We start from the raw sequence: 12,063 nt of genomic DNA on the forward strand, positions 1-12,063 counted from the left end.
GGGCGGCGGCGGCTAGGGTTTGGAAGAAATAAACCCTTGCTCTGATACCATGATAGAATATTATTATTATTAATGATGTCAATCAATAATTAGAGTCTTGTACAATATATATAGTTGTAGACTATAAGTAATTACATAATAACCCCAACATAACTAAGTAATTATATTTTCTATCTAACACAATGGAAGAAACTGAATCAGTCTTCTTGTTGTTCATTTTGAAATGAAAGAAATTCTTTCATTATACGAATCAACTTCGAATTTCGTAAAGTTTTCTTGCCGGCCATTGTAGAAAGATTCTTCTTTACAATTTTGCTATGAAGAAGATATAATTATTAGAGAATTATACTAATTAATTAGAAACTAATTAATATAAAGTATAGTTAGAAAAAAATTAATTCATAAAAAAATAAAAAATCATAATTTCTGACATGACGCTGACGTATCGCTGATGTGGCAGTAACTATAATACACCATATACTTCGAGAGTAGTGTTAGACCCCTTAGGATAGGATGATATTAAATTCATTTTTAAATAGTAAAGTTGTATAATAGATCGTCATAATAGTTTAAGCGTGTAACTGACTTTTCAGACAAGTTTGGAGAAAATTTATGTCTTTTCCCTTAATCACGTGGATAACATGCTTATTTTATGTGGATGTGATATCAGANTATATATATATTAGTACACAAAAATTCATCTTTTGTCTAGCTTTAAGTGGAAATATTTTTTAATTCTTTTTTTAAAAAAAAAAAATTCAAGAAATCTGCCATAATTTTCCTACATGGTGGTCGGTGGAGGTTTATGCACTACAACACAAATGATCATTAGCGGCAATTAAGTATGTATATTTAACGGAAATTGTCACTCTTTGTATATGTCCCTGAAATCTTTAGCAACATTGGTTCTAGTGCACTTAATTAATGCCGGTAAAGGCTTTAACACTCTTTTTTAATGTCTAATATTTAATGCCGCTAAAAGTTATTTTTGTTATAGTGATATTTAACTATTTCTGCACCAATATATGTCATGACTATCAACATACAATTGAATTTTGATGGCGAAATATATTATGCCTGTCTAATTCAAACATCAATTCTAATCCATAATTTTCCATTAACATCACTTTCCTCGATTCTAGATGAATTCAAACTAAGCTAATTAATTTATTTATTTGAAATTTTCTAGATATAGGAAGTTCTCTAAAAGTGCTAATTGGTTTCACCTACTTTCCTGAGCCAATGTCCCAGGCAGGTCAGACAATTTAACTACCATTACATTAGTAGTTGCACTTTGTATCAGGGGTTAGGTGGTTGCTGCTCTCTATTTACGAAAGGAACTAAACTAACATGTCTTCCTAAATATATATAAGAAACGCACTTAGCTTCTTTCTTGCTCCATTTAGATACTATTCGATGTCTAGGAGCAGTTCCAGATGGACACTTTCAGGGATGACTGCTCTTGTCACCGGAGGCACTCGTGGAATAGGGTAAACCAACTTCAATGTCTTTCATAGTTAGAGGAAGTGTGTCATTGAGTTAGATTTGAACCATTAAAACAAAAGAAGTATCTTATAATAGTATTGATGTATGATGTAATTCAGTTTAGGCATGCTGTTGTGGAGGAACTAGCGGAGCTGGGTGCAACAGTCTACACATGCTCACGTAATGAAGAAGCGCTTAACAAATGCTTGCAAGAGTGGTCTGTCAAAGGCTTTAAAGTGAATGGTTGTGTATGTGATGTATCTTCAAGGCCCCAAAGAGTGAAGCTCATCCAAAATGTCTCCTCAGTTTTCCATGGAAAGTTGAACATTCTTGTAAGTTCTATAACTCCTATATAGCACAGGTAAAATGATTTAAAACTCTAATTGGTTAAAATTATTGGATTTAAAAATTTATGGTTCATAAATATTTGATGAGCTTAGCTCCGCCTCATGGATGAAAAACACAATGTAACTTTGATGTTTTGATAATTCTCACAAACCATGGGTCTGGTCCCATGAGTTAAACACGAATCTCTGGTGAGATAGAAAACAACTACAAAACTGCTAAGATTGGCATGGTTGGTGAGCATGAGAATAGAGGATAGTGCAATGGGAGGACACTAGGTCATTTTGTGCAAAGGATAATAAACAACCTAGTTAAGACAGTTGATACAGTAAAGAAAAGTGATCTTTTGTCCCTGGAGAACACAAACATTTAAGAATTTCAAGGGACCTGATAGAACTATCAACTAAGTCTATTGTGGTCAACTTCAAGGTGTGTGTCATGTGTGATTCAACTTGAAAGATATGTTTCTAACTTATAAAGGAACGAGTCGTGTTTTATTATTCCATCAAACAATGAGCATAGTTAGAATTAACTTTGTAGGGTGTGACTAAAATCTGTATTACCTACAAGTAGTTGATATAGTGAGCAACAGAGGTATTGTTTTGGCTCTCTCTATAATAGGGGTGTTACAGGTTGTAGGGTTAAGAGTTTAATCCTTACATGTTTGATTATATTCTGTATTTATTTTGTTGGAATGTATGCGTCCATTTATTAGTCAAGGACCAAGTCCTTCGTCCACCTGTTTCAATGGAACAAGCTCTTCAGCACAGGTACAACAACAGACAGTCAAATAAGTGCTGAAAGTAAAAATTGACAGACAACTTTACGTGGTAACCTCCATGCTCAAGGAAGGAAAACCATGACATGTTCTTAACAGGACTTCTCAAACTGCTTCCACTAATCTTCTCCAAGCAAAATTAGAAGCCAGTTTACAATATGAGATTAGTTTGCTAATCTTCACACTAAGCAATACTTCCTATCACTTGGCTGAGCTAGAGTATATAAAACACTACCCGCTACACGAACCCTCACCGATTAATATAGATTTTTCTAAGTGGATACCGCACCGCCCACTAAACCCCCACCCTCTGGACGATTTAGATTTTGACTAAGCAACAACAATATTTCCTACTAAATCACCTAACTCTAGATGACTTAGACTTTTAGAATTCGAAACAAGATCTAAATCCTTTATAGATTAGGATCAAATTTACAATGTAAGCACATATACACGAAGCTCTAAATACAACAAAGACTCTTCTTCACTCTATCTGGTCCCTTTGTTGATTTGAGCAATGGTCTTACTTGAAGATGACCTTCTTTTCAAGCTTGTGAATTTACAGAGAAAATCCAAGTTTAGTTTGTCAAATCTTGAGTTTGTGTTTGTTGAAAAAATATAATATAAATCACCACAAACTCGTTAAGATAATCCCATTGGCTGAAGGCCTTCTGTTAGAAAAGTTGTGCACCTACCACATCAGAGGTGACCGCTTTTCTGGCAGCTGTCTTGTCACCTTTTCATATCGCAGTCTTGCAGGACCAGGTTTCTTGCAGACTTCTTTATGAGTTCTTCAAAAGGCTTGCTGGATGACTTTCTTCTTTGGATGAACGAATTTATTTGTTGTTTGTTATATAAACTAAGTCAACCATAAAGATTTATTGACCGTTGATCAAACAACTGCGCCCATTCTGATTGGTGTAGTACGTTGACACCTCACCAACCTCTGACATGATAGTTTTACAGTTGTTCCCAATAATGGATTTGGACGAGAGAAATCTGCATGAGATTAGGTCCCTATATTTGTGAGACAGTAAAGCATACAATCTCGTCCGCTCTTCCTATTGGTGTCGGACACTGCACTTTTCACCTACCACCTGACATAATAGCTTTACAGTTGTACCCCATTGTATCTGAACAAGAGCATTCTGCTAGGAACCAGGTCCCCGCATTTGTGAGGATCATCAAAACACCTAGAATATAACATTTTCTCCCTTTTTGATGATAACACACAAATATACCTCACACTGAGTTTACAATTCATTTCACTGTCAGCAGTCCCAATAACAAAGATCTTGTTCCTTATTAGACCCATTAATTTTTTAAATAATCAAAACTTCATATCAGCTCCAAACTAACATTTTCCCCCTTTTTAATGATAGCATACTCATTCACCAGTTCCCCCTATCAACAAGAATTCTTAGGTTACTGGAGTTTCATCATCCCTGAAGTTTGTCAAATCATCAAAATATCAAAATAATATTTTCCCATTTTTGATGTTAACAAACTTATGCACCAATTCCCCCTATCAACAAGAACTCTTCAAGTAACTGGAGTTTTATCATCCCCGAAGTTTGTCAAATCATTAAAATATGAAAATAGCATTTTCCCCCTTTTTGATGATGACAAACATCTTTTCCCCCTATTGACAGGACCAGGTCCTCTTCAAGTAGATAGCATTTATTCCCCCTATTGGCATGATCATATCTCTTCAAGTAGCTATAACACCATAGATTTCATGCCTTACCTAAACAAATATCTCCCTTTTGACATCATAAAAAAGGAATTAAAGTAGTAAAACCAAGTTGACAGAAATGCAGATCAGAAAATTCATGGCCACTACACTAAGCATGAGTAAAAAAGCATAAAGTATTGAGACAAGTAAGTAGAAACAAGACATTTTCATCCATAAATAAAATATCATCCATCAAAACATTGCAAATATGGTTACGAATGAAAACCAGAACAATGCCCAAAAAGAGGAATGAAGATTGACACAGAGAGTTAGGAAGAGAAGGGATGACCTAGAGGCAAGGGATCGAATGAATAGAATTAGTAGAGCATATCCCTTTGCATGGTGTTTTCAGAAGTCTCTATTGAAGCTCACATTCTTTGCTGCCTCGCCTTAATGTTGAACTGTTTAGGGCTGCCAATTTTTTTTCTTGGTGCCTCTTATAGTGTTGTTCCATAAGCTGGAATTTCAGACAACCCATTTCAATATGCAAGTTAGCAAGAGCAATTGTCATAGCTTCCACCACCAGCCTGAGTTTCTCATAACAGAAAGATTGGTAATACAAACTCACTCAAGGCCCGAGATGAATATATCAACAATTGAGGAACCAAAAAGAAAAATTTATTTTTTAAAGATTATACACCTTCCTATTCAAAATGCTTTGAGTTCTCAGAGTATCAATTTTTCCCTTTTTAGACATCACTTTTCCACTTCTTCATATTTCATGGGGTACCTGGTCCCTCTTCACACTTAAAACATCTTCATGAGAGAACTTCATTAAGAGCAAAGGGTTTAACAGCTTGAAGTGTGTTTTAACAGAGGAGAAAAAGAATTTAAAAACAAACTCTGATATTTGGAAGGTAAATTGATTTTTCTGGGGAAATAGAAAGAAATATGGAATATAAAGAAAGAGAAATGAAGCATCATTTTGGTACTCAAAAAATGGGACAACAGTCAGATATCTGAATGACAGACATGTGGAAATTTCAAGGTTCTCATGCGTAACTCAAACTGCAATGTTAAGAGTACTAACCTTCGATAGAAGACCAGGTCCCACCTTATAGTTTAAATGTCATTGCCTAGATCTGTCCTAACCTCCCTTTTCCTTCAGCCCTTTTTCCAATTGTGTGTATACCTACAAAAGGTATGAAATTAAACTTGTTAAAACATACATAACTGAAAAGCAACGATACCTTCTCCCTTTGCATAACCATGAAAGAGTTGATTGCTTCAAGCAGGAACCATTCCAGAAGGTTTTAGCATTTCCATCATCACCTTGATTATTTCAGCCAGATTTTTATGAGCTTCAGGCTACTGCTTGGTCCACAAGAGTTGAGCCCATCAAGATGCACCTGCTACATTTATTGCATTAGTTGATGAAAAAGCAATTGAATCTTGCCTTTTAATTATCCACGAGTGAAAGATCAGCCTAAAGCATAATCCACTCTTGAGGTACTCTTTCCTTCATTTTGATGCCCAGCATAATCAATCATCACCATGTACTCCAAATCAAAAAGTCCAATGATGGACAGAATAGGACCAGGTCCCATGTATTCTCAAATGTCTCAAGATTTTCTCAAGAGCCTTCAAATGTGATTCTTTTGTACAAGAATGGAATCTCTGAACCATGTACATCTGCATCCAACTTTAAGTTATTGCCCATGAGAGTATCAATTATTCTACGCAGTCATAACATGAAATTTTTCAGCAACTTCAGCTTCTCTGAACGGGCACCAGGTCCCCATCTTTGATCAGACATCAATTGTCATGAACGATGTGCTATCTTCTTCCCTTTAACTAAGTACCTATAAGATTATACACTAGTCTAGCTTAGGACTTTAGTTAAGATGTCAAACACTCGATCTTCCACTTTGCAAACCATCATGATCACATTGCCCCTCCGTAACATTGTCTTGACTCCAAGTATGTGAAGCCATTTGAGCAGCTAACAAATGTACTTTTCTTGACAACTAAAGGTTCCTTTGAGGTTTGCTTGATCTACAGCTCAAAGAATAGATTTAATTCTTCCATTATTCTCATTTCAACACTCACTATTAATGAGTGCAATAAATTCTTCACAAACCATCATAAATATTGCCTTAAAGATGACATCATCAATATGTACTTGAATAATCAACAATTCCTTTCATAGTGTATTCAAAAAGAGGGTTTTTGACAAGTTTACCTCTCTTGAAGCCATTGTCGAACAGAAACTCGGACAACCTATTAGCTTGTTGGGGAACCGACCGTCATACTTTGTTTCTTTCAAACTGACCCTGGTCAGCTTTTTCATTCTCACCTTCAAAATTCACATTACCAGTTTGAACTGCATCATCTTTGTTCAGTACTGTCTAGAGGACTGGGTCCCTCATCAGGTTCATCATCTGTATCAGCTTCCTTGAGATTGCCGGATTCATGAAGAGTATGTTCTTCAGTAAGCTCACTATTTGGACCACCTCTCTGATTCTGAAGCAACCCTTCCATCTTAGAAAAACTTCTTTCTTTGTAACTTCTAAACTCTTCCAGACTCATCAATAAACACATGACCATTTTTTTATACCCCTGATAAGCCTTGCTGGAGGAAGAGTGTATCACAACTATTTTTTCATCAATATTGAGATCGAACTTCTTAATATCAACCATTTTAGTCACAAAACATGTAGTATTCACCACTTCAGTCGAAAGTTCTTTGGAAGATTAAGAGCCTGCTTATTCCACCTGAAGGTTGGTCTGATCTGCTTTTCTTTAACACCAACACCACAGCCTTTGTCATTTGCAAATTTTATTTTGTGCAGACTGGGGACCAGGTCCCTTGACACAAGTTTGTGCAGTAGAGAAACGTTCAAAAAAGCATGTCTATCTTGGTATACCTCAACATTCTCACTTTGATCACCAAGGCAAGTGAGAATGTCACAACGAATAGTAATCAGATCAGCAATACACATGTTTTTTCATCATTTTTCTATCAAGATCATCCGAGAGAGCAAGATTGTAACAGCCCATTTTTCGATAAGAACTGAACTTTATTTCATTCACCACAAATCTATGAAACATTTAAAAAAATCATACTTCCACCATTCACATAGTACACATCCTCAATAGTGTCTTTCACATATTTCCCAATCATGACTTCACAAAAAAACATACCTTTTCTTGCCATCGCCCATTAAGACACATTTACCTTGAAGTGCCTTGAGGGAGAAAAAGTTTTCAGTTTTCCAATGACGTTCTTTGAGCTTCCGTTCTTTATGAACCAACATTGACTGCTTCTACTTCTTCTCACAAGAATACCGTATCACCTGTTAGGCTTCGGAACCCACTTTAGTTGGAGTTCCCAGTAAGCAGATAAAGGAGTGATAAGAGAATTCTTTGTCTAGTGAGGCAAATTGATTTTTTTCAACTTAAGAACAGAAGCATGACCAGGTCCCTTCTTCTGCAGTTCTTCTGTTGACCAGGTCCCTTTTTTTGTCAATTCTTTTGTTGACCAGGTCTCTTCTTCTTCTTGCTACTCTGTTGACCAGGTCCATCATCTTTCTTCTCCTCTATTTAGAATATTTTGAGAGGTTATATTGGATCCTTTTTGAAGCTGTACAGTCCTTCTTCAAATGGCCATCACAACCACAGTGAAAGCACAACTAATTGCCAGACACGGACACATGTTTTCTATAGAGATTGCAAGAAAGACTTTTGCTTGAATATCCTAACCCCTTCCTATCATTTTGATCCTGAATGGTAAGATTGTCAAGCAATTTTGAAGAGTTAGTCCACTTGAGAGATTTATTTAGTTCTTTTTTGACGTGGAGCAGGTCCCTGTCTAACTAATTATTTCTCTCTAAAGCCATAACAAGTTTTGTTTCAGCAGTATTCCAACTGGTTTCTAACTCGATTTGCAAGATGTTGACCTCCCCCTTACTGCTGCCACATCTCTTACTCAACATCTTTAATTTTTGCCTAAGTTCTAGATTTTCAACTTCTAGAACTACCACTCGTTCTTCCACAACAGACATTTGGTCAACCAAGGCTACCTTTTCTTCATGAAGTATATCTAGGCTATTGTTCATCACATCCTTTTCAGTTGTTAACTCAATGAGAGTCAATCAGAATAGCTGCTAGACTTCTCAACTTCTTAACATAATAAACATGCAAATTTTGTGTAAGATCGGATTGGGTTACCTCTTCATTAGCTTCTTCATCATCAGATTTTTCCATCAAAGAAAAATGTGGAATCAAACAAACCTTAATAACCTTTGGATACAAGCATGGATACATCTTTAGGATGTTCTGACTCTTCGAAGTCACTTGAGGAATCACCCTTGACAGCAAGAGCCTCATTCACATCATAGTCAACAGTTTTTGTTTTGCTTGACTTGCCAGGGACCTGGTCACTGCTTTTATTCTTGTATCCTCCAGACTTGACACATTTCTTATGCTCAACCTTGTGGATAGGGAAGTCTCAAATAAAGTGGTCTGGTTTACCACAATTGAAACACACATCATTTGCATTTTCTGTTCTATTGGAGTTCCCGTCTTCTTCTTGAAACCCTCCATATTTTTTGACTATTTTTTGATACCTTTCAGTCAATAAATCATCTCTTCTTCATCTTAAGAAGCATCATTTTGACAAACCTTTAATGCTACTGACTTCTCCTTTTTTTCTATCAGTTTCATCATACTCCCTTCAACACTTGGAAACCTCCTGACTTAGATCTCTTTCCTTTACGTTCTTGATGGGAATGTGAGGACCATGAAGAACCAAGTCCCGTAGCTCATTGTCTTTCGCCACGATATAATTGTACCATTTGTTCTTCCACCATTGGTAGCACTTATGGTTGAGACTGTCATTCTTTCAGTATCTATTCTCTTAGTGTTAATCATATAGAAATCCAACGCTCTTATACCAATTGTTGGAATGTATGCGTCCATTTATTAGTCAAGGACCAGGTCCCTTGACTCAGCAATATAAGTAACTAAACGTAAGCGTCCACCTGTTTTAATGAAACAAGTTCCTCAGCACAGTTACAATAACATACAGTAAGTAAGTTCTAAAAGTAAAGATTAACAGACAACTTACATGGAAACCTCCTTGCTCAATGGATGAAAACCACGGCCGGTTCTTAATAGGACTTTTCAAACTGCTTCCTCTAATCTTCACAAGCAAAATTAAAAGTCAGTTAACAAAATGTGATTAGCCTGCTAATCTCCACACTAAGCAATACTTCCTATCACTTAGCTGAGCCAGATAGATACAACACTACCCACTATACTAACCCTCACCGATTAATATAAATTTTTCTAAGCATATACCACACCGCCCACTAAACCCCCACCCTATGGAAGATTTAGATTTTGACTAAGCAACAACAATGTTTCCCACTAAATCACCTAATTCTAGATGACTTAGACTTTTAGAATCCGAAACAAGATCGAAATCTTTTATAGATTAGGATCATATTTACAATGTAAGCACATAGACACAAAGCTCTAAATACAACAAAGACTCTTCTTCACTCTATCTGGTCCCTTTGTTGAGTTGAGCAATGGTTTTCCTTGAAGATGGCCTTCTTTTCAAACTTGTGAATTTTCAGAGAAAATCCAAGTTTAGTTTGCCAAATCTTGAGTTTGTGTTTGTTGGAAAGAGATAATATAAATCACCACGAACTCGTTAAGACCATTCCATTGGCTGAAGGCCATCTGTTAGAAAAGTTTTTCACCTACCACATCAAAGGAGACCGCTTTTCTGAAAGTTGTCTTGTCACCTTTTCATATCGCAGTCTTGAAGGGACTTGGTCCCCTGCAAACTTTTTTGTGAGTTCTTGAAAAGACTTGTTGGCTAAATTCCTTCTTTGGATGAATGAAATTTTTTGTTGTTTGTTATGTTGACTAAGTCAACCATAAAGAGTTATTGACCGTTGGACAAACAACTACGCCCATTCTGATTGGTGTAGTACGTTGACACCTCACCAACCTCTGACATGATAGTTTTACAGTTGTTCCCAATAATGGATTTGGACGAGAGAACTCTGCATGAGAGCAGGTCCCTGCATTGGTGAGACACTAAAGCATACAATCTTGCCCGCTCTTCCTATTGGTTTAGGACACTACATTTTTCACCTACCACCTGATATGACAGCTTTACAGTTATACCCATTTGTATCTGGACGAGAGCACTCTGCTAGGGACCAGGTCCCCCCATTTGTGAGGATTCTCAAAACACCTAGAATATAACACATTTGTTTCTTGAAGATAATGAAGACATTTGGAAAATCTTGTTGGGGATGTCGTGGTTTTCTTCCCTTGAGTAAGGATGTTTTCACGTAAAACTTTGTGTTGCTTTTACTTTCCATTTTAGTTTCTTTTATTGAACTTTAGGGTAACAACCACGCGGTCACATATCACGTGATGGACTTTTCTAAACTATCAATTCATATCATAATAGTAACTCTCTATCTGACTAACATCAATATAATGTCCTAAAAAATGGTGGTTCCGCCTAGTTCTGAAGTAGGACAATCCACTATTCATCCTCCTCGCTTCAATGGATACTTACAAATGGTGAAAGACTAGAAAGCACGACTACATCACGACTGAAGATAGTGAACTATGGGACATCATTCTTGATGGCCCTCATGTTCCTATAAAGGATGTAAAGTAGGGAGATCTAACTCAGGTGGTTCTTAAGAAAAGGAGAGAATATGGTAAAACGTTAAGAAAAAGATTGAAAAGAGCTACAACGACAAAAAATTGTTGGTAGTCTGTGGAATTGGTGTTGATGAATACAAAAGAATCTCAACGTGTGAGATGGACAAAAATATCTATGAGTGCTTGAATACAACTCATGAAAGAACCACCCAAGTGAAGGATTCGAATGTCGACATGCTTACTTGTCAAACCCCAAGAGCACACCGTAGAAGAAATGACACTCTCGGAGTGCAACACGGCGTACTCGATCTCTCGGAGGTCTTGTACAAGCCCTTTGACATAATTCATTGCATACACGTATAAAAAGTAGTGCGGAATTAGAACTTTTCACACGAAATATCTTAAAACATCTTTCATATTAAAATCATAGAAAACACTAAGTCTCAACATATGACAATCTTAGATTCAAGAATACTTGGACACGGCCCATAAAATACGAATATCCAAATACTTAGTCTATTACAATAATTTTTTGATAAAACATATCTAAGGGAAGTTATGCCCTCGAGTCAAGTGAGGACATACTTCAACTTTGCTTGAACGGTTACTAGATTCCAAGCTTTTCTCCAAGACACCTCTCACTTGCTAGCCACACCTTAGAAATTGACAAAAGTATGGAATTAGTACAATGCATATACTAAGTATGGGTTAATACATAAAATAATGAGAAAACGGACATTTATGAGAAACATGTTCTTTTTTATTAAAACTTCATAATATAAGCATAAGAATCACATCTAAACATCAAACAACACAATTAGAAGACATTACAATGTATACTCAATTTAGATGCACTTAACAGTGAGGCTACAATGAACTTACAGTGACTTCACTATAACTTTACCAATAGTTCAAATTTCATAAATATAGCATAAAAATACATACAAAACACATAAACATGAGATCCTCCTACCAAAGGTGATTCTAAGGTTCACTTGGGTGAGTTGTGAAGCGACCACCCATACAATCTCTTCACACACCTAAGAGATCCTTTAGACTACATAATGTTATATATATATATATA

General features: G+C 36.2%; 1 protein-coding gene across 1 annotated transcript in view; it reads left to right on the forward strand.

Moving 5' to 3' along the window:
• The first annotated feature begins 1,349 nt into the window (after nucleotides 1–1,349).
• Nucleotides 1,350–12,063, forward strand: part of LOC107012924 (tropinone reductase homolog At5g06060-like) — a 22,219-nt gene continuing 11,505 nt past the window's right edge. The window contains exons 1-2 of the mRNA XM_015212898.2: nucleotides 1,350–1,490; nucleotides 1,610–1,817. Coding sequence (XP_015068384.1) covers nucleotides 1,417–1,490; nucleotides 1,610–1,817 — 282 coding nt within the window. The 5' untranslated portion in view covers nucleotides 1,350–1,416. The remainder of the gene's footprint in view (nucleotides 1,491–1,609; nucleotides 1,818–12,063) is intronic.

Source organism: Solanum pennellii, chromosome 3 (genome assembly GCF_001406875.1).
Source record: "Solanum pennellii chromosome 3, SPENNV200".
In the NCBI taxonomy this organism is placed as follows: Eukaryota; Viridiplantae; Streptophyta; class Magnoliopsida; order Solanales; family Solanaceae; genus Solanum; species Solanum pennellii.